This window comes from Engystomops pustulosus, chromosome 5 (genome assembly GCF_040894005.1).
Source record: "Engystomops pustulosus chromosome 5, aEngPut4.maternal, whole genome shotgun sequence".
In the NCBI taxonomy this organism is placed as follows: Eukaryota; Metazoa; Chordata; class Amphibia; order Anura; family Leptodactylidae; genus Engystomops; species Engystomops pustulosus.
Genome location: NC_092415.1, coordinates 170,440,962 through 170,465,305, shown reverse-complemented (window position 1 = coordinate 170,465,305; position 24,344 = coordinate 170,440,962). Strand labels below are relative to the sequence as shown.

The window sequence follows — 24,344 nt, the reverse complement described above, 5'->3', positions numbered from 1 at the left end:
CAGGGGCGTAACTTGAGGGGGTGCAGAGGTTGCGGTCGCACCTCGGGCCCAAGAGGTTTAGGGGGCCCTTATGGTGTCACTTTTCCATTTTCCACTTTACACTGGGGCCCATCAGCTTCTAGTTACACCACTGACTGTATATGTATATATTTGTAGTATGTTTTGGACAGGGCCGCATCTGCCATGAGGTGAGATTTTCAGGCGGCAGATGCCCAAGCTTTTGGACAACACAGGTCAATTAATAAGGTTATTAATTAGCAATAAGAGACCCTGGGTAAGACATAAACTCAACGGGGGAGATTTATCAGAAGTGTCTGAGGTAAAACTGTTCCAGTTGGCCATGAAAACCAATCAGAGCACAGCTTTAATTCAATAAACAGCTGTGGCAAAATGAAAGCTCAGCTCTGATTGGTAACCATGGGCAACTAGAACAGTTCTGCTGATAAATCCCCAACATTATGTTATTAAGAGATCTACCATGGTAATAATGGTAAATAGTGAAATGGGAATAGTGAGAAATTTTGATGAGGAGCTTGGAATTATATAGACAAAGGTATTGTCCAGAAACATAAAAATGAGTTAACTGTTATGGATATATAAATTAATAAGACATAGTAATATAATATTTGTGAAAAAGGACAAAGACCAATGTTATTGCTGGCTCTATGATTGCAGATGAACCACTTCTGCTTCCATACCAACACTGAGAGCTTCCTCCTACTCTTTTGTGTATTGGTAACAAGCTTGAAGTGGCTCCAGTTTATTTACTAGCTAAGCCAGTCTCATTCTATGTTCCTTAATTGGTCCAGGTAGAGGTGGGGGATGACATAGAGTCCACTTCAAATTTGTTACAACGAGAGGGAAAGAAAACCCTGTGTTCCTGTCAAAACAAAAAATGGAGTTCCAGAGACTCGAAGTCCGTCGAAAAGTGCGGCTTAGTGCACACCTGCATTTGGTCTGTTCTATCCATTCTGTTCCTTCCTTCCATCATGAAATAGCAGAAAATTGGGTATAGATTTGTAATCTTTGCAATCTCGCTGTGTTTGCGTGATATTGGTTGGCTACTAATGTGGTGATAAAGAGATGGTAGTCACAAATGTGATTAGTAAGAGTGGTTAAAGATTGATAAGAAGGAATCCTTATAGACATTTAATAAATCCAAACCATAGATTATGGAATATTTTCCAGCTTTTGTAACAAGGAATATACATATAAAAAAAAAAGTGCCCCGAAACGCATCTAGCTCATATACTATACTAATGGTTGGATCGGCCGATCTGATTAAAGGGAACCGGTCACCAGGAGACTCCTTTTTAGCACCCCGCACCACCCCCCATCCCCGTAGCGCATTGTACATACACTGCTAAACATTTTTTGTAATGAAAAAAAAAAATCGGTTTTACAGAACAAAAGAGAACTTATATGTTACCTTAGAATGATATGTGCTGTGTGACAAGTCAAGTCGCCCCCTGGGCGGGATGGGGGGGCTGAAGAGGAGTAGTTTAGTCAATAGGTTTGCATGGGAACCCGTCACTAACTTGAATTATGAAAAAACGTGGTGACAGGTTGTCTTTAATTCAGACAACCAGGGCCGACTCCAGGCTTCAGGAGGCCCCTGGGCGACAGTGCCTCAGTGGGCCCCTTTGCAGTGAACTCACATGCCAGCATTAAAAATTCAAAAACTAAAAAACTGTCTCCTGTTCCCTGAAATATTCCCCCATTTATCATCCCAAACAGCCGTGTCACGGTCAGGGCAGTTTTGAGGTCATTTAACCAACAGGGCGAACATAAAAATGTGTGCCCCTCCACTCTACCAAGTAATAAAACTGAAACTTCAACTCAGCTGCTGCAGAACCTCATAATACACAATTTAGCTGCAGCAGAACCTCATATACACACCTCAGCTGCTGCAGAACCTAATAATACACATTACTGCTGCTGCAGAACCTCATAATACACATTACTGCTGCTGCAGAACCTCATAATACACATTACTGCTGCTGCAGAACCTCATAATACACACCTCAGCTTCTGCGGAACCTCATATACACACCTCAGCTGCTTCAGAACCTCATAATACACACCTCCTGCTGCTGCAGAACCTCATAATATACATCTCAGCTGCTGCAGAACCTCACAATACACACCTCAGCTGCTGCAGAACCTCATAATACACATTACTGCTGCTGCAGAACCTCATAATACACACCTCAGCTTCTGCCGGACCTCATAATACACACCTCAGCTGCTGCAGAACCTCATAATACACACCTCAGCTGCTGCAGAACCTCATAATACACACCTGAACTGCTGCGGAACCTCATAATACACACCTGAACTGCTGTGGAACCTCATAATACACACCTCAGCTGCTGCGGAACCTCATAATACACACCTGAGCTGCTGCGGAACCTCATAATACACACCTGAGCTGCTGCGAAACTTCAGAATACACACCTGAGCTGCTGCGGAACCTCAGAATACACACCTGAGCTGCTGCGGAACCTCATAATACACACCTGAGCTGCTGCGGAACCTCATAATACACACCTGAGCTGCTGCAGGACCTCATAATACACACCTGAGCTGCTGCGGAACTTCAGAATACACACCTGAGCTGCTGCAGAACCTCATAATACACACCTGAGCTGCTGCGGAACCTCATAATACACACCTGAGCTGCTGCGGAACCTCATAATACACACCTGAGCTCGGCGAAACCTCATAATACACACCTGAGCTCGGCGAAACCTCATAATACACACCTGAGCTGCTGTGTAATCTCATAATACACATCACGGCTTACACAGAACCCTCTCTGCTTCTCATGTACATTTGAGATGATTAATATAATTCGCACATCCACACATGCAGCAAGACATGTATACAGGCAGACAGATACATGCAGACAGCTACAGAGACATGCATAAAGATAGACAAGCATGGAGGCAAACACACACACACTGACAGACAGATACATGCAAGCAGATACACATGCAGGCAAACACATCATCACACATACCATACGTATCAGTAATACACATCCATACATGTCACATACCATCACACACCCTGTGGTGTCTGCAGCAGCCCTGGCATCACACAGAGGAGTCTTCAGGCTTCTCCGCCTCCACCTCTTCGTCGCGATTTCTGAGCTGCCGGATTTCAGCCGTACTGCGGCTCCATGTGAAGAGGTGATAGGGGGGAGGGAGGGTGTTAGCCCATAATGTGCTGCACCACACAGGCAGCTCTGTAGCCTCTACCTGTGCTGTGTGTGCTGTGTGTGCTTGTCCAAGTGGGGGAGGAACAGTGCAGGACACAGCTCCTCATTACAGGAAGTGAAGAGTGAAGATGTGCACAGCGTGTGTGGGCCCCCGGCACTTGCCCAGGTATGCCGGGTGCTGGAGTCGGGCCTGCAGACAACAATCCATCAGCACTTTAATGTTTTGGCCTAACAGGCCTTCCTTACATATGGTTTGTAAGAGACTACTGGCCTACACACATGTGTAATGTAGAAAAATCCACCACTATCTAGAGATTCTCAAAGGATATAGTTGCACAGCACAGCCGACTTAAAGAGAACCTGTCAGAAGAAATTGACCTAATAAACCACTACCAGTATGTTGTCAAACAGCTGAACACCTTCCAAAATCGTGTTGCTTTCTTAACCCAGTGCGGTGGCACTGAGATGCAAGTTGGTTTAATAAAGTCAGGAAGGCGGAGATTATAACATTGAAATCAACATCTCTCTTCCGCAGAAAGCCCCTTCACTGTAATTGATGGTCCAAACATGCACAATGTCAATCACAGCAAGAAGATGTTCAGAGGCTTGGATGTGCAGCTTTCCAATATCTATATTATGTTGGACATCTCTTCCCTATAGAATAGATTTACTTGTTTGGCTTTTATCCCACATCATGTCATTTGGCTTCCTGGAAGTCATGCTTCATGTTCAATGGGTTTATCATATGAGATAGCTGAGGCAATGCTTTCCTTATTAAAAACTTGTATGTATGTACTTTAACAGCAGATACAGTTACAGATATTCTTTTCAGTAGTCACTGGGACATAGTACATTTTCCAGACACCAGTCTACCGTAGGAGAGCTCAGTGACCTGATCCAAGGTCACGGTGTTATGAGAGGAAGAAACTGTCCCCATTACCTACTGTAAATAGGGTCATCTTGTGTTATCTGTTCCATGGGGACACCCATTATCCTGCATGCCAGAATAATAGAATGACTGCTGAAAAGTGATTTCTACATTACAAGAAGTATCATCCTGTTGTACCAAAAAACTGAAAAATTCTGGATTTACGTGCGCATAGGTTTTTTTTTTTACTTCTTTTGTCACTTGGTCTGACATAATTTTAAGCAAAAATCTGCAGATCATGGTGAGGATTTGATGCAGATCTGCTTCAGATTTGTTGCAGGTTTTTTTACATGACCATAGACTTCAATATAAAAAAAGGCTACAAAAAAGGATGCACAAAAAAAATGCGACATGATCATCATTTTATTTTCCACCCACAAAAAAATGCATATTCAACATTACTTTTTCCATATTATATTCACTATTATGGTACTGTATAAGGCGACATTCACACACATGTATGGGGGATGTATAGACGAACGATATCATCGCTATGGGCTCACGGCGCCCACACGTGCGGCACCGTACCGCTCCGTACCCGGGAAAAAGATAGGACATGTCCTATCTTTTCACAGCAAACGGGGCCGTTCACCATACATCCCTATGGAGAGGGGTGGGGGTGAGCAGCGCTGTGCGCAGGGTGAATATAGCCCAACGCTGCACATATCTGCAAAAAAATCTGTGGGGGGAGATTTATCACTAGGCAGGATTTTGAGCAGTTGTGTATAGGGGGATTTACTCTTTCTGGCGCAAGCATGACTGTCGGCATCTGAGATCTGTCTCCTGAAAGCACAGCCCGATGTTTTAAAATGGCGCATGGCTGTAAGTAATTAATGGGTAGACAGAACTAATCAGTTGTGTGCCATAAAAAGGGCGTCATCAACGAGAATGAGCTTACATGGACTGCACCTTAATTTTGCTATCTGACCATTTTTACACATAAATACAGATAAAATACACATCCTAATCTTAACTTGGGACTTTTTTGAGTAACAATTTTTGGATGATAATTGCTTATATCACTATAATGTCTTAGAAAAACTGAAAACAATATTTTTCTGTGGCTTTGTTGTTTTTGGCTGACAGTGACTACAAGTTATTGGGGCATATGGAAGTTCTGCGGATGAAGTGGGCTTCCAGAATGGGTGAACGGCTTTGCTCCAACCAGATCACCCTGCCAGCTTTTATGCCTACATCGCTGATGAAGGCTTTGGGCTTTCCTGTCACGTGGTTTGGATGAACGGAGGCGCATTTAAACAAACACACAAAAAAATGTCATCGGGCGAGAGGACATGCTCATTGTCTAGGGGAGGGGGCATAATCATTGGTTAGGTAATGTTTGCAGCAGGTAAGGGGCACTGTTCTTAGTAAATAAGCCCCGAATTTGCATTCTTTTGAAAATTCTCACTGTTGCACACTCAAGTTGATATATTTTTTCTGCCATTGCGTGACTTTCTTGCTAAAAAAAAAAACTGCAAAAAAGATGTTTGCGCAAAACTTTGCGACAACTATACACCAATAAGCTACATTGGACTAATGATAAATCCCCTCCTGTGTGTGTAATCTGCAATGTGTGCACATAGCATTAAAGGAAATCTACCATCAAAATCCAGCATGATAAACCAGGGACACTTACTCATAGATCCAGGCACCGTGACTGTGGTAATCTTCTTTTATTTGTTATCCATGGCCTCCTGCCTTCTAAAATCAACTATTAAAAATATTCTAATAACCAACAAGAGCTCTGCGGGGGCTTTGGCAAAGCCACGCTATAACGGTGTTAAAATCTTTAATAAAAAGTAAAAATATACAAGAGACAAATTTTACCAGAATTTATTTTAACATGAAAACAAATGTGCAATACTAAATCCATCATTAGGGTGTAAAAAAGAAACTGTCTATTTTACCATATTACAAAATAGCAAAAAACAAAAACATTTAGACAAAGCTTTATTTTCACATGAAAGACAAGGGAACAACATGACTATTAGTTGTCATAAAAACTTTTTTAAAAAACGAACAATTGAAACTGTATCCTACCTACATCATATGGCACATCCATAGATAATTACAAAACTACACAATTACCAAAATCATAAAACATTAAACAACACGACATATACATTTTATTTAAAACAAACAAAAAAAATCATTAAAGTTTTATTTGCCTTTGTTTGTGAATGCAGATGCAGAAAAATATCCGATGAAATATAATAGTAACCATGACATTTCGGCTAAGACCTTCAGTTTTATTAGCCTAAGATTTTTGTGTATTAATGACCAGTGTGATAAGTTTACACTTATGAGATGATCAAGAAAATGTCTGGTGAAGTTCAAGGATTAGAAAAACGTGGCTTCTTTCTTGTAGAAAATTGCCTCACTAACCCTACATGGACAAGAACATTTTATTTCTCCAAATGCTGATTCAGCAAGAATAGCGTACAAACAAATTCATATCCATGGGCTTCATGCATTTCTATGGGCTCATACACACATCTGTCGTTTCCACGGCCTATATATGAGTCAACTGCCGGAGCAGCAGGTCCTATTCCTGCCTGCATTTGCAGACGCACAAGTTGCAAGCAACAGACCCTGAATCCAGTGTTTGCAGTAAAAAACACATTAATGTGTACGCAGCCCCGTCTTTAAAGGACATCTATCATCGGGATGAAGTACTGTATGCAAATAAGCCTGAGGGGCTCCAGGCACCATTAACACCTATGGAGCCTGGAGCCCTTCGGGGCTCATTTGCATACAGTACTTCATCCTGGTGGTAGATGCCCTTTAAGTATTGTCTGGTATTGCTTCTCCATCCCATTCACTTATAGGGATCCAAGCTGCTATAGGAGACAACCCATTCACAGGTCTGGCACTATTTTTGTAAGTGGACACATTTAGAAAAGAAAAACTTGGGAAAATGCATATGCGTCTTGTAAATATGAACTTTTCTTTTGCTTCTATGATCATCATTTTAAAAATTAAAAATATATACCCATTGCATAAGCATTTTCACAGCAATACAAACTTATTGGCAGAGATGTATGAATCTGTCTACACCAGAATACTGGAGTAATGTGCACCTGGAATCCTGTGCACTTTTATTGAAGGTTTTAGGCCATTTTTAGGCTATTTTATGACTTTTTATAATGAAAAAGGGGAGTGTCCTCTAAAAAGGGCGTGGCCACACAGGAAACCATTGTGCGCCATAAAATTTCATAGTGTGCCGCAGCAAAATAAACCAACTAATAGGAGGTGCGAAGTACAACTCACCAGACTTATACTGCACTAATTATCATCCAGCATCAGACACAGGGATTAATCTGGCGCAGCAGAGATCTGTCTAATTCTACTCTGCACTGGTCTGAAGACCAACACATTAATACATCTCCCCCCCATGTGTAAATCCAGCACGTTAGGATAGCTGCACATGGTCAAGATTTAATCACTTTTTGCATCATTTTTTGAGCCAAAATATATAACAGATTGTTCACTTACACTTTCTATGTGTAGGTACCTCTCCTGGTTTTGGCCTACAAATACTGATGCAAAATACTGATCTATTACTGACTGTGCAGCTACCCGTTGTGTATGTCTGTCTGAACACATGGAGAAAATTGTGCTTCTGTGTTGTACTTATAATAATAGAAAATGAACTGTAAATGAACAGTAAGTCTCTCAATAACAACTAAAGTTGATTTTCTAGGGTGAAACATGGATTTTCAATATCCTCATCAAAAAGATTTTATTGACATGAATTTATTCTTTTTACAGGATTATCGATTTTTAATTTTGAGTAGCATACTTTAGATTAGTTCACTACACCCAAATCTATATATACCTGACATCATATAGAGCAGTGATTTTCAACCTTTTTTGAGCCGCGGCACACTTTTTATACTTAGAAAATCCTGGGGCACACAACCAACCAAAATAGCACAAAATGACACTAAAACAGTCATATTATACATATAGTTAATAATATAGATTCTAAATTTATTTTACTCACTCAGTGTGAAACCTGGGCCTGTTTCGATAAACACAAAAGGGATATCCTGGCAGAAATGGTGGAAAGACACACACGAAGCTCTTCCTCAACAGTTCTCAGTTTCTCCCTGTTTTTAGTATATGGTGCTTATTATTATGTGGCTCATATACTGCAAAATAAAGGGGTACAAAGAGAAGTTCTATGGCCATGAGGCCAGAGTACAAGTGCCAGCTCGTTTACTCAGCATATGAGCTGGTACTTGTAGTACTCCAGCCTCATGACTATAGTATTTCTCATTTTACATTTCTCTGGGAAACAAAACACAGGGGGCACCATATTTTGGGGAACTTTCCCCGCGGCACACCCGACCATGTGTCGCGGCGCACTGGTTGATAATCACTGATGTAGAGTAACGGGTGGTATTGCTAGATTGGTGATAGTAAGGTATAAATATGGAAATACTTTTTCCCTCTAACTTGATTTCAGCTTAAAACAGTTTTGTGTTTCATTCAATAAACTTACCAGAGAGGCTTCATTTTTACTTTTGGCCATGGCCCTTGTAGTGGAGAAGAGTATGGCTATTAATTCTTGCAGCAAGATGTCCAATCTGCTGGCCATGTAATTATTTCTCTAGGTGGTCCCACATCTAAGCCCAAACCGCGCCTGTTTTTACATGACAGCTGCACCACATACTTGTAGAAACAAGCAGACAGAAGGGGCAAAGCAAGTTGGAGGGGAGATGACATCATCGGAGCGGGACAGGTCTCTCTAAAACATTGTTTTTGTTACATAACCATCTGTGCAGCGATGGGGCCTTAAAGTGAAATTTGATGGACATCTACCACCAGAAACAAGGATGGTAAACCCAGCACACTTACATATGCTTGTGTGTGCCCACTCTGGCAGGATCCACTCTTTAAAGGGAACCTGTCACAAGGGACATCATTTTCACTAAAGACAGGTTGCAAAAGCCCATAACAGCTGCAGTTCAAATATGTACTTCTGCCTTCTCTAAACATTTGCATTACAATATAATTGTGTGTTAGAACTTACCTTGCATCCCGACAGAATCCTCTGTGTAGTCCTAGGGGTTGGGCATTGGTTTTGGTCTGCAGCATGTCACATGTAGTTTTTTGAAATGCATCCAAACCAAAGCCCAACCCCTGGAACTACACAGATAGTTCTGTCAGGGTGCAAGGTAAGTTACAACACACAATTCTATTATAATGCAAATGTTCTGGCTTCTGTAACATGTCTTTAATGAAAATGAGTTCCCTGGTGACAAGTTCCCTTTAAGTTTCCTATGCACGGTGGCTTAGTATTACAGTCTTGCAGCACTGGGGTCCTGGGTTCAAGGCCCAGGGTCAACATCTGCAAAGAGTTTGTATGTTCTCTCCATGTTTGTGTGGGTTTCCTCATGGGGTATAATCCTTGATCTTGTTTGTGGATTTCCATTAAATTTCATCTCTAAGTTATTGAAGAAATACAGCACAAACACTGTTCTTTATTTTCTATTAATGGGGCAAACCCTTAAAAAGGTACCATAATAAGAGTATATTCCCACAACATGGTCAAAAGACTTTATACTGAAAAATGACAATTCTATATATCCTATGAAGTCACAACTTTGTAGGTTTTATATAGGTATAGTAATGGGAGCACGTACAATAATAGAAAAGCAAAATATGAAATATCCACTGTATACTCTGGTCACTTGCTTTATTCCCACCTATTACATTGCATTATCACTCTGTATCCACTCTGTACACCTACACAAAAATCATCATCATTCTGTCCCCCTATACATTGCCCTACAACTAATATTGCTTGTATACAAGTGTCCATTCAAACGCCATGGTTTCAAATTGGTGGTAAGTGCCTGAATTCTTTGTGCCACTTAATAACCTGTCAGCATAAAGAACCTAAATAAACCTCATTCAATTGTCAAACAGAATAGTTCTTTCATGGCCCAGTTCAATGGCATCATCCAGAAAATCAACTTTGAAGTCATATGCAAGTTATTTGTATGAAGTCACGGAAGCGAGGAGCTCAGCACTGAAGTCAAGTTCTCTCATGTCACTGTAATTGATAGCCCTGGTGTCAGAATAACCCCTTCACTGTAATTGACAGCCCTGCCTTCGGGGACTTCATTAATAGGCTTTCTACACAATGACGATCACAGCAGAGGGGATGTTCTGACACGGAGAGAGCTTGACTTCAGTGCTGAACTCTCCACCTCCATGACTTTAGACAACCATTTTTTTTCCTCTCATTTCAAAGTTGAACTTCTGGATGATGCCACATGAAAGAAACTTGCTCTGGAAGGTGTTAATCTGCTTGACAACACACTGGGACTGGTTTATTATACCAATATCGGTACGCCGTTTACCTTCAAGGATGTGATTTGAAACTTTTCAATAAGAATAATTTAATAAATCACTTGTTTATGTTCATAATAAAGCACCACGCTGCATACTTTGCTTAAAACTATTTATCATGGCTTAGAGGAGTTTTCTTTTTATTTTGCTGTGCTGGCAATAAAAATTCCAGAATATTAAAATCTCAGCTAAAAATGCTTAAATGAACTGTAAAAAAATGGCGTTATGCAACACAATTACATTCACAAAAAGTTCAAACATTACAAAACATTATGACTTAGCTTTTTTTTTACCTTTATATCAAACTCGTAACAAACCTGAAAGCACTAGCACGTGGTACATCTCACCGCCGTCTGCTGGCACTTTCAGGTAGTTCCTGTGGTGTGCACTTCGATGTAGGCCACTTATGGACAATAAAACCCACTGTAAAGTGCTATATGATGTGTATACTGTAGAGCAGTGGTGGCGAATCTATGGCAGGGGTGCCAGAGGTGGCACTCGGAGCCCTTTCTGTGGGCACCCAGGCCTTCACCCCAGCACAGAGTTTGACAAACAGGACTCAAGGTTTCCTCCTGCAGTCCAAGACAGCCCAGGATGTGCCATGCTCAGCACTATTTTAAAGTAACATCCTTGGCTGCCAGGACTACAGGAGGAGCAAGAAGGCTCGGATAGAGATGGATTGTCATTAGAATTCCTGCTCTGGGTCTCCTGATTCTTCCTCTTGAGGGGACCCTGAAGGTAAGCTACAATCCAAATTTCTCCATCTTCTTTCTACTGTATTGGTGTCCTCATGATGCCAATACAATTGAGACCTGTGATACAGCAGGAATCAATATATAATTGCTTAAATTGGCATGGCAGCACGCGAGTTTTGGTTGTAGTTTGGACACTGTCTCTAAAAGGTTCGCCATTACTGCTGTAGAGGATACCACTTTCAAAGTCGAGAATTCCTCTAGTGCCGTTTCTATTGCCCCAAGCAAACTAATCAGTTGCATTTTTTTACAATATTTGTACAACACCCAAAATGGCTACCTAAGAAGCAGGGTGTTGAATGATATACTTTCAAGTAAATATCATGATATTAAAAATCTATGGCTAGATACCAATCCAATGTATAGAAACCGTTTAATGCTCCGTTAAGTAGCATGTAAAAACTTTGGCAAATTACTGTATACAAGTCAATAAAATATCAAAGTTTCACCATTCATTTTAGAAAACATAGGATCAACAGAATCAGAAATCCCCATTTCTAAGCCGACATCAGGACGAGGCCTAGTCGGTAGACAGGGTGATGCAGATACTTGGGGACCTCTGATGAAGATTTGGTTGGGGTTTACCAGGCACTGTAAGCTCAGTCCTTTCAGAAATGTACACCAGGTTTTCTTCCTGTAAGCTACATGCACTGAACCTATTTGTTTCCACACATGAGCCTGTACCAGCGTTGTTTACACCCACAGCATTATGTAAAACTGCCGCCCCACTCATTTGCTCAAAGGATTTACTGAAGACCGATGTCGCAGTTCGTGCCAGGCTGTGACTCCCAGGCTTCGGGAGGGACTGACTAGTTGTCAAAGTCAGTCTCTTCAGAGACACCAGCTCCAAGTTTTCACTCATTGCCCGCTGGTTCTGCTTCCTGCTGAGATGCTCGCGACAAGAATCTCCCCCACAATCCCTTTCTTTAACCCCAGCTCTGGCTCCAAGAGATCTTCTTTGGGCCTTCCCTAGTGGTGGCCTGCTGAAACTGCCGCTACTGCTGTGAGACAAGGCAGACTGGCTGGAGCTAGAGGCAGCCCTTGAACAAAAGCCTTCATCCACCTCAGCGATTTCGGTCAGCTCATCTTGTAGTGTTAAATCTGCAGAGTCTGGAGGAAGAGAAGTGAAAGTTAATATCTTTGTTGTATATGCAAGAAAATAGGAGAATCTATTGCCAAGGTGCCATCCAAAGCCAAATCATTGGGGAAAGCGTAATTTAATACTTACCCAAAGATCAATCAAAGCAAAAATTCTATTGTATAGATATACAAAGAGAAACGTAAATCAGGGTTGTACAGGCATTTATTACAAAAATAAAAAAAACTTCTGACAAGACAGAATGTAGACACACTCAACGTTCCCCTACCGATCCTGTCCAGGTCCCCCACTGTACATGTGATGACATCCCGACGCAGCCAATCCATGGACATCGGCACTGCAGAGTACAGCGACCCGACAGATGATGTGAACGGTAGTGGAAAGTTAAGAAGACTACAAGATCATTCTACTTTTTAATGTTTTTGATTTTGTTGAATTAAATGGCTGGAAAACCCCTCTAAAATTTAAAGAGACATGCGTGAGTTGATTGTGAAGAAGGTCGCGTTGTTAATCATGCAAGGAAATAGATTGTTTGATCACCCAAGTCAAAGCAACTGCAAAATTTAGCTTCTTCCAAAATTTAGAAGGTAACAAATGGAAAGGTCGTAGGATGCATGATGTGACTCGCCAAGTAAATTTGTGTACCACTACTCCAAGAGCACGGCAGAAACCCTCCAATGCATATATTGCTTTACAATATAGTATGTTAAAGAGATATATGGCTTCATGCATTCTAGGTTAGTGTTCCATACATCCACCTTAAAAGATACCGTCAACAGAAATTGACCTATATAAACCACTAAAAGTATGCTGTCAAGCACATCAACAACCTTCATGGCCCATTGTTATGACATCATCCACAAACTCCACCTTAAAGGAAACCTTTAAGTCACCAGAGTGCTATTTTTTTTTTATCAGGGGACAGGTTTCTATAGACAAAGTATTGTATAAGCCAAATAGGTTATTAAAAAACAAGTCTCTGTTATATGGCGTTTGAAATAAGGTATGTGAAACTTCACCCGGCTCACTGCCAGATGCCTGCGCAGAGTCCCAGAAAGGACAATTTCAAATGGTCTGTCCTGTAATATATTTGCTGCTCTGCTTGTCACTCCTGGCTCCTGCCCCTCCTATGTACTATCCTTGTACTTATGTCTACAGTGAGCTGAGAAGTCATCAGGGGGAGAGAGGGACAAGAAGCCCGTAGTGACCAGGAGAGCAGTGAAAATTATAGAGCAGATGGAAGCTGTAATTAAAAATTTTCCTCTGGTACTCAGCTGAGGCATCTGGCAGGGAAACAGGTAAAGTTTCACATACTTTATTTCAAACACATTATAACACAGACATTAAAAAAAAAATAAAATAGATATTTGGCATCTACAGTACTTTGTCTATAGCAGCCTGTCCCATGATAAAAATAGCACTCCAGAGACAGGTTCCCTTTAAAGGGACATGTAAAATGTTTGTATAAAGTCATGGAAAAGAAGAGTTTAGCAATGAAGTCAAGCTCTTCCCATCTAAGAATGCTCCAATTACTGTAACTGTCAGTCTTGCTTCCCAGGTCCCAGGCCCTCTGAAAGTCTGGTGAATTATATCAGTCCGGCAGACAGGATGTTGTAACGCAGGGAGAGCTTGACTTCAGTGCTAAACTCACCTCCTCCATGACTTCATACAACCAATTTACCACTCACTTCAAAGCTGATATTCTGGATGATGCCACCACGCAGGACCATGAAAAAAAAAAAAAGGAGTTAGAAGGTGTTAATTTGCATAAGAACACATTGGTAGGGATTTACTGGGTCATTTTCTGCTGACAGGTTTCTTTTCAGTTAGTGAATGAATGGAAGTATGGCAAGACTGAGCATTGTGTACAGTGTATAGTAATACAAGACAAGCATGCTTAACTCATGTCTAAACACTACTGTGTGCGCACCCATGCATTGTGACCCTTTCACTTGCAGGTACCTTGACGCCCATCTACCAAGTGATTTAACACTGCACTCTGCCAGGTGAAGTCATTCCGTCCTCCATCAATCTCCTTACAGATTTTTGCCTTCTGATCTCTGGCTTGCCCTCAGCTCTAGCTTCTGCACAGATATCCTGCATTGCCTGAATATGCTGAGCATCATTCTCTGTTAGTGATTTCACTCTCTCCCCATTCCCAATTCTGTCTCCAGACACATTGGTGACACTAATTTCGGGAATGACAAGGTTTCCTGGATCTGAGGAGTCAATACTTGTATCATTTTGTTCTAAATGAGAAAAAACAAACAAAAAGAAAATGATGGCTGAAATGATGATGAGGATGGTGGCGACGAGGATGGCTTAGCTGGGAAAACAAATAAATGGAAATGCAACACAGGATTTTCATGGGAAACAAGAAAATATCGGTCTAGGCTCTGTCCACACCTGCAAGTTTTTTTGATTCTGCCATACAAATTTTTGTGGATAACGGATATATCCCACAAAGTGACAAGTGTAGTCAACACAGAGTTTCTTTGAGGCAAGACTACAGCCTAAAGTCAAGGATTATTAATTGACAGAAAGGGATTGTTCACTCTCAGCAAGTGATTTTCCAATATATTTATTATATCAATATTTAATTTTTTTTTTCTAGATCTCTTCTTGCGGTCAAAAGGAAGATTCATTTGCACAGCTCTGATCAGGGGCGCACCTGCCATGAGGAGAGTTGAGATTCTCGCCTCCGGCGTCGCGCCTCCTGCTAGATGAGGGGGCGGCGTCGGGCTCCCGCCTGCCGGCATGTCCTTCAATCGCCACATCGACCTGCCAAACGCATCAACCCGCCCGCTGGCCGGCACACTCCCCCGCCCGCCTGCCTGCCCGCCCATCACTCCGCAACCCGCCATCACATCCACCAGCATGCTGGCACTTCCCCCCACGACCCGTTCGTCACATCCACCCGCCCATCACATCCACCAGCATGCCGGCACTTCCCCCCGCAGCCCGCCCCCAACTCATCCACACGTGTGCACTTCAACCCGCGGCCCGCCCGTCTTTTTATAGCTCGCCTCAGGCAGCAGAAAGGCTAGGTGCACCCCTGGCTCTGATGCATCGAACTCTGCATCTGTGTGACATCACATGACACATGAAGTAAACAAAGCTTGAAAACTATGAGGAATTGATAAAGTATATTGGAAAATAATTACATTTTTCTTTCTACAAACAATATCAATTATTTTCTCAAAGAGGACAACTCCTTTAAGTCATGAGACAGATAGATAATGTATATGATAGATGATAATGTGGATGTTTATGGGTTCAGAAGGGATCTATAAAAATGGTTGTAAAACATCTAGTGCAGGATACAAGCTTCAGTGTGAACAAAGCCTTAAGGACATCTAACAGATTACCTGATGGTAGATACTTACAAACTCAACTCCCCACCTCCATTGCCAATAGCCTTCTTTTTTTCTATCTTTTAGAATTGCCGGAATTCATAGAAATAAAAGTTTTTTAAACTATGCAAATGAGCACCCCACGGCTCCGCTGATAAGTAATTTACCCATGGTCCTCGGGCCGATTGTCACGCCTACACTATGCTAAGAGAGCCAATGACATCCCCGGCTCTCCCTCTGCTATTTGTGGCAGAATGTAGGGAGATAATGCTATGATCGCGAGAGAATAGCAACAGGAGAGTCGGTGACTTCAGCATTGTGTAGGTGTGCCAGTTGGCCGAGGGGCATGCATAAATTATCGGTGTAGCCATGAGGCTCATTGGCATAGTTTAAAGAGCTTTACTTCTATGAAATCTGGCACTTCTTATAAATAAAAAAATAAGGTTATTGGCGACGGGGAGGCGAGTTGCAAGCATCTACCAGGTAATCGGATGGTAGGTGTCCTTTAACACACATTAACATCAGTTGTGGTTAGTAGTTCGAAAGATACATGAATGAATATATAAATGCCTCGAGATGAAAAGTTTTGAAAAGAGTTTTCTGGAATTTTTGTAAGGCCTTTAAGGATACGGTCATCAATATCAGCAAGGTGGGGGTTGAATTCCTCACACCAACCAATTAGGGGACTGAATGGGTCACAGGGCCACTGTTCAGACATTGATGAAAACACCTATTTCACCAGTTGTTTCAAAACTAAACAATCACAACCCTCAGGTAGGGTATAAAATATCCTTTTTTATAGTCCGTCTTAAGTTTTGCTCATTTAAATTGCCCTTTTGGTTGAGGTCTTCTAATTCCTCAGTGAACATTTTGAATTCCTCACAATCCTGACTCCCCGGTTCTGTGTGCTGGTCCTTTTTCATGAGCTTATACTTGGTGATTATGATAAGATCAGGCCTGGAAAGATGCAGAGAAACCATCGTTCCAAGGAAGGATACAGCCAATGCATACAGAAAATATGTCCTTTCATATCAAATACTTTTCATCCACAGAAAAATTTTCCATTAATAAGACACCATCGCACCAAGAAATAATAAAGTTTTACAGACTAATAAAATTCAATAGATCCTTTTATCTTTTTTTTTTGGAATGACATAATTTATACTTTATTTTATAGCCATTTTCTGACTTTGTGTTCTTCAGCGCAGACACAGGACATTGTAGTACAGTATAATAATATGGTAATCATTTATAATTGTGACAACCATCCTCAAAGGAGACCAAGAGTCAAAACCTTGTGCTGAATACTGTCATCATTCAAAGTCATATGATCCGCATAGAAACAGGGGCACCGAGAAGGCAAAAGCTGTAAATCTGTTTAATAAGAACTGAAGGCTTGTCACATCTTATTGTGGTAACTATAATCACCATTCTTAACAGGACTATACAATACATGTAAAATAAAGCAGTTATGTTTTTCTTATCTGGGGATTTTAACTGTATACTTCTACTCACTCCATCACTGCAGGAAACGGCTGAATGTGCCAGCTCAGCCAATCAATGGTTGAGATGAATTCACACCGAAGCTATTGATTGGCTGAGCCAGGCACTCCCAGTCCGGATGGTTGCAGGCACTGGAGGGCAGTGTGGACCTGGGCACCATCACAGTGGCATTAGTGTCAGATCAGTGGAGGAGATTATAGGGAAACATGTTTTTTTTGCAGCCCCTCCATCCCAATTAATAAAACTTGAAAGCCTCTTTAATTCAGAAATTTAACACAGAGATAGATTGCAATTGCTTTATGGCAGTTTCTTTAGCTTAATATTTACAGCTTTACAGCCTTGAACTTGTTTATCTAGCTTGAAAATCGCTCCGTAATCTTCTCAACATGATCCAAGGCTCTGCTTGGAAGTGCTTATCTTTTATTAAGCTCATCTTAGCTCTGACCATGTACTATACAACCCTCTACTGTGGATTCATCCAGGGATTTATGCAGCGACAGTGTTTTTTAATCAAAACTACATTTTTAGACTCCGTTTTGCTATTTAACATTGATCCCACTTAAGGTGTACCATGGGGGTTTTTTTTCATACAGATGAATAAGCCATCATTACAATTCAATGCGCATCAATATGGAGGCAGTTGTATGTACAATGCTGCCTACATCCTAAGGCTAAATGCACACGACCCGGGCATAGCACACATCCAGATGGAGAAGGGAGGATGAGTGAGCACTCTTCAACACTCCCCTGTCAATTGAAAGAAGAGAGGCCGTGCCAAAAATCAACCCATACAGGACATCTCCTATAATTGACAACGCGACCCCCGACCGAATTACAGTTCAGTTGGAAATACGGTCGATGAAATGGATAATCATATTTTCCATTAAAAAGTATGGGGCAGTGTGCTAGCCGTGAAAAGATTTTTGCGGTACGGCTAGCACACGGCCAGAAAATGGTGCATGTCACTTATACTGGAGGAGAAAGTGTCGCCTAATCCCTTCAAGGTGTTGTCCGGAAATTGTAAACACGGTTGTTCTTTTCCAAAAACAGAGCCACATCTCACCATTGTTTGTGCTGTTATTGCATCTCCGCTGTATAGATATGAATGGAGCTTAGGTGCAATACCAGACACTACCCATGGTCAGGTGTAGTCCTGTTTTTGGGAGAAAGCAGCCAAGTTTTTCAAACTCCTTACACCTCCGTAAAGACTTGTCCAATGCCAAGGAATTGATATCCACTTGTCCCCTCAATTCAATGGCCCTGAACCTATTTGGTCCTAATTATCATTTAGTCATTGGCTGGTGCCAAAGCCGATATGAACTTTCTATAGAAAACATGCAAATTATCGGCATATGAAATAAGAGCATGGAGTAGCCTGTTTGAGCGGTGGGAGCAAAAGGTTATTCCACAACCTGGTAGTTTCTGCTTTCTTACCTCCGTGGTGCACACTAGATCTTGGATGGACCAAGGACGGATTAAGAGGTGGGATAGCACAGAACTGGACAGGTTCCTCTACACCACAATAGCCTTGGCCAATAATTTGCATAGTTTCTAGATAAAGTAATAGGGCAGCACAGTGGCTCAGTGGTCACCACTACATCCTTGCATCGCTGAGTCCTAGGGTCAACATCTGCCAAGAGATTGTATGTTCTCTCCGTGTTTGCGTGGGTTTCCTCTGGATTCTCCGGTTTTCTCCTAAACTCCAAACCATAATGGTAGGTTGATTAGATTGTGAGCCCCATTGGAGACAGGGACCGATTTGGCAAGCTCTGTGCTGTGCTGCGTTATCTGTGTGCGCTATATAAATAATAATAATAAATCCTTTATTTATAAAGTTTATATGTATCTTGACAACAGTCAATGATTAAAGAAAAATGGTTTAGGGCAGAGAACAAAAAGAAGAAACTACCATCACATCAACCTTAGTAGGTAGGTTCCTGATGGTAGGTTTCCTTTAAGTAGGTGGAGTCTTGGTGGGTACCTCAACTGTACTGTATCAATTGAGTCTTATTTCCAGAGAATTAAAGACAGAAAATCTTAAAACAATATTAATTTCTACCTGCAAGTTTATGAGGTTTTTTCATGATTATACATTCCTAACAATTTTTGGAGCATCGAGAAAGGAGAACATTGTGGCCTCTATCATCACTCATCATAAAAGGAAAATATAATTTCCGCTTCCTCCAGCTCATTTCACGTGGGGATTTGCTTCTCAAGCTGTAAACATCAATAATATTCTGGCTGAATGAAATAACACATTGCTGAATTATCACTCTATTAGCGTATCTACTACACCAGCCCAGGAAGGGGATGAAAACGGATCAATCCTAACAACGCTCATTATGCTGTTAGATGAAGGTTAAGTGATCCACTTTTCAGTCTCAAAACAATTGCACCCTCCTAAGTACTCTAATACTAGGCAAATTAAAGCTAATTTACTGTACTTTTATACAGAAAAACGAACATCAATGTAATAGCTCTAAAATGTGCGTAAATTGTACAGCGCATTTGTAGGCTTGCGTGCTTTTCAGTAAACGGGTAGATATTAGAGAGATCTTCTAAAGATAAATTCACAGGAGTTTGAGATTCTGTGATACATGTGAAACCTCCGCTGTTTGAGCTGTAGCTGGTATCTGCCATGTTACAGATACAGTGGAGCTACAGCTTTGTCCTCATCTTAACCAATGTGGTCGCTCAATTTACATTTGTTGCCTCTCATCTTTCTACTCAGGTCAGCTAACGAGACGATTCTCGTTAACAGGGGCGTAACTTTAGGGGGTTCAGAGGTTGCGATCGGACCTGGGCCCAAGAGGTTTAGGGGGTCCTTATGGTGTCACTTTCCCATATGAGAAGACTATAACTATAATTCATACATAATACCCACCAGCATCTAGTTACGTCACTGATCGTTAACATTTTCTCAGCAGCTTTGCCTCCGTTTTTAAGGGCGTGGTCACGCGTTGCTTCTAACTTCCGTTTCAAAACCCATTCCACCAGCTGGAGAGAGACTTGCCATTAATTAAACAGCTGTTAACATTTGCGTTTGCAAAACACAACCATTACCGCATGTGTTAACAAGGTGTTAGCACATGGGTTTGCTAACTTAATGTTTATGTATGCGTTTTGTCAACCCAAGTGTTAACATCCGTTTAATAAGGCAAATATCTCCTCACCTGTTACAATGCGTTTTTTAAACACGTGTTAGACGTGACTTGTGACTGCACCCTCAGATTCCTCATAAATTAGGGCATTCACCATCCATTATAAATCAGTTTTCATGCATGGAAAAAAAAAAACCACACACACACACACACACACACAATTACTGGCTCACGGCCAGGACATTGTATCTTTTTCCTCCTTTTGCCTTGCTCACCCCACTGAGGGCACTGGGTGGGCCACGGACGCCCTGGCATGCTAAATAAACTATATAGTCTGCACCAGGATACTGGCATTGGTCATTGCCAAAATATACTCCAGGTAGGACTTGACTTTCATTTGTGTGTCGGAATTGCAATGAGGCCGGAACAATTAAGCAGTCTCTCTCTATTCTTCTTTTTTACACATTCCTGCATTCTCTTAGCAGGGAGAAAGTAAAGGACCGCATTCATTTTAAAGGAATCACTTTTGACCGTAATAAACTCCAGGCTGTGCTAGGTACAAAATGTATGACCTATACAGCAGGGGAGACGGAGGGGGTGATTAGGAACTTGCCCAGGCTGGTGTAATATTTAAGTATATATAACAGTTTTTTTTAAATGTTTTTTATGTTTTATCTATGAAATTTATGAATATCGTGTATGTTTGTATTTTATGGGATTTTTGAATGCAGATGTGATACTTTCATTTTCTTTTGGGATAATAACGTTTATTATTGTTATTATCATTATTATTATCAAGTATTAGTGTGTGTACTAAGTAGCAGCAGGACTGTGAAAAGTGACCTTCTCATCCAGGTTTGCAGCCTGAAGAGCTTTTTTGCTCTTTGTAAATTTTCCACAGCTCCTCCCTTCCTCCCTACTGCTGTAAGTATCAAACTCCAAAATCCTGATAATACTAAAGATCCTACTCTAACCAGCGGGGAAGGGTTGTGGAGCAGACAAGTGCAGAGAGCAGAAAGCTCTTCAGGCTGAAAGATCCGTACAGAGCCCTTGCAAGAGCCACAGACCTGGTATTACACAGTATGGTCACAAAGATTTCCAGCGCCGCTCCCCTACACTGTAGAGTCAAAACGATTGACAGATTTCAGTAAAGTCTGATCCTTCTCAACCTCATACTGCAATAAATGGAAAGTGCAGCTTCATAAAATATGAATTATTTGTATATTAAACAACCCCTTTAAATTCAATGTCCAAATCATTGAAAATGTTTTGTGTAAAGAAATGTTATACAATTTTTCAATATACTTTCTGTATCAATTTCTTGTGGCTTTCTAGATTTCTGCTTGCTGTCCTGCTATAGGAGGCTTCTATGTTTATTTCCAGTGGGTAGAAATCTGTCATGTGATGGTCATGTGATGTCACACAGGTGCATGAGCCGTTATTATCACAGAGTAATCACAGCCGTGTGACAGATTTCTATCCACTGGAAGTTAACATAGAAGCTTTCTATAGTAAGACAGCAAGCAGAGATCTAGAAAACCACATTTGATACAGAAATATATTGGGAAACTACTTTTCTTTACACAAACCATATCAATTATTTGCTTAAAGTGGACAACCCCTTGAAGTGTCTTATTATAGCAAGTAACTTATAGTAATGGATATAAAAAAAAAATAATAAAGATCAAATGTTTGCAAATGTAAAATATAAAAAATATACACACAGACTGTTCTTTGTACATAAACCTATCGGCTCTCCTTATAAATAAAGGGCGTTAGGGAAGTATCCGTTTCAGTTACGATAAGGACTCCACATGCAGGTTTTGTTTTTTGATCACGTGGAAGCATATACCGTCTCTAGGAGAAGTTTCATTATGTAGTTATTGAATTTCTATGATCGATAGCTTTTTACCAGGTTTCACAGCTGATGGAGCGGTTCCATTATTCCCTTCACACCAGGAAGACGTTTTATCTGAAGCTGGTCAATCTTACCAAATTTTAATAATGTTACAATGGGTCTTTGTAAAAAATGAAATATATAAATATGAAGGCTATAGGCAGTGACTCCACTGGTTCGTGGAGACCATTCATTAGTATTGGAATCATATCAGCAATAATCTTCATATCTCATGCAACGGAGGTCATGTTATCGCCTCATGTGTGTACAGCACTGGATATGTCTGTGCACTGACTATGAGTAGTCAGATTTCTTCCATGTTGCATGCAGTCATCCTAGAAAATAACCATCTAATCTTCCCATGATGAATTCTTATTAAATTGGAGATCATTCTAGAATGTCAGCGTCAAGGTTAAGTCTACCATGTATAATTTTTGAGAGATTTGCATTCTCCTTAATGGAAATCTACCTTCAAAATCAAGCATGATAAACCAATAATTTAATAATAATAATTCCTTTATTTATATAGTGCACATAGATTATGAAGCGCTGCACAGAGCTTGCCAAATCAGTCCCTGTCCCCAATGGGGCTCACATTCTAATCAACCTACCAGTATCTTTTTGAGTTTTGGAGGAAACCGGAGGACCCGGAGGAAACCCAGGCAAACACGGAGAGAACGTACAAACTCTTTGCAGATGTTGACCCTGGGTCCCCAGCACTGCAAGGCTGTAATGCTAACCACTAAGCCACCGTGCTGCCCTTAACCAAACCATACTCAAAAGATCCAGGCACAGGAGAGTAAATATTCTTACATTTGGTATCCATGGCCTCCTTTCATCTAAAATCAACTTTTTAAGTTACACTAATGAGCCAGATGGCTTCTGGTGGGTGTCAGAGCTTCTCCGGGCTGTAGCTTCAAAGGCTGTTACACTATCTCCCTTTCCCCACTGCTGCCCTCAGCACTTCCCACAGCCTGGTAGGAGGGGGCAATGAGTGGTCCTGTTCAGTATAACAGCCTGTGATGCTGCAGCACGAAGAGCTCTGGTAACAGCCTCAAGAGCCCCTTTTGCTCATTAGCATAGCTTTCAAAGTTGATTTTAGAAAAAAGGAGGCCATGGATTACAAATGTAAGAAGATTACCACAGTCACAGTCACGGTGCCTGGATCTATGAGTAAGTGTCCCTGGTTTATCATGCCGGTTTTGATGGGAGATTTCCTTTAACCTCAAGTGGCTATGGTGACAATATGGAAATTAAAAAGTTGTAGTTGCCCTGTAAAAAAACTGCAAACTTCACAGTGTCTCCTCGCAAAACTATGAAATACAAATTGAGAGTTTTACCGTTCCTCTTCCACCGATGACCCCGTATAGACATACTGGTCACAGCATTCCTGGATATCCTGGATGATGTTGGGGCAATTTCCACTTGGATACATTTAGTGCCCTCCTTAGTTCCCTTAATTGCTCCTTGAGGTAATGAAGCCTTTATTGCATTGGCAACCTAAGGTGAGAAGTAAAACAATCCTAAAAATCGACAGGTTTATATTATATTTGTTATCTCATGAGTGAATGATGTCGGTGCTATAAAGAGCTAATGATTCTTTAATCCGGACACCTACCAGTAGAGGCTCTGGGAATAATTCCAGCTGTGCCCTGTAGAGGACATCATCCAGTGCTCTACGTGCTGCATCCCATTCTCCATTGTAGCTAGAAGGGACAACATGTGAAGAATGTCAAATCTGTTATTTGCATGTATGTATCGCATGTATCAAGTAAACTGAATATAAAAATGAAAAATAAAAAAAAGCTTTCAAACATTTACACTAAATCACAAATATTCTCCTTTTGCTCCAGGATAGATTCCAATATAACTGAATCGTAACTAAATAGATATAAATTAAAGATTAAAGGGGTTGACCTTGTAATGGGAGTTTAAGTTTGGGGGCATGAGATTAGGTAATTTTCCAAAATATATCTATTAAAAGACTTTAATCTTAGATTCATGAATACTATCATAAGGTCCTGGTAGGGGGATTGCTCATGGACATCACATGACCCTCCATCTGCAGCCATTTTATAGGCAAACATGTCTGGCTGATGAGGTAAAAGACAGGAGGCATCAATTA

At 41.0% G+C, this 24,344-nt stretch overlaps 1 protein-coding gene across 5 annotated transcripts in view; it reads right to left on the bottom strand.

The window, feature by feature from the left end:
* Nucleotides 1-5,968: 5,968 nt before the first annotated feature.
* HYCC1 (hyccin PI4KA lipid kinase complex subunit 1) overlaps nucleotides 5,969-24,344 on the bottom strand; it is an 82,132-nt gene continuing 63,756 nt past the window's right edge. For 2 of the 5 annotated variants that reach the window (XM_072153789.1, XM_072153791.1), the window contains 4 exons: nucleotides 23,838-23,925; nucleotides 23,560-23,719; nucleotides 14,328-14,614; nucleotides 12,239-12,376 (listed from right to left, as the gene is read on the bottom strand). In XM_072153789.1, the coding sequence (XP_072009890.1) occupies nucleotides 14,352-14,614; nucleotides 23,560-23,719; nucleotides 23,838-23,925 (511 nt within the window). In that variant the 3' untranslated portion in view covers nucleotides 12,239-12,376; nucleotides 14,328-14,351. Of the gene's footprint in view, nucleotides 12,377-14,327; nucleotides 14,615-23,559; nucleotides 23,720-23,837; nucleotides 23,926-24,344 lie in introns of all 5 variants that reach the window. The other 3 variants (XM_072153787.1, XM_072153788.1, XM_072153790.1) reach the window with 2 other exon arrangements.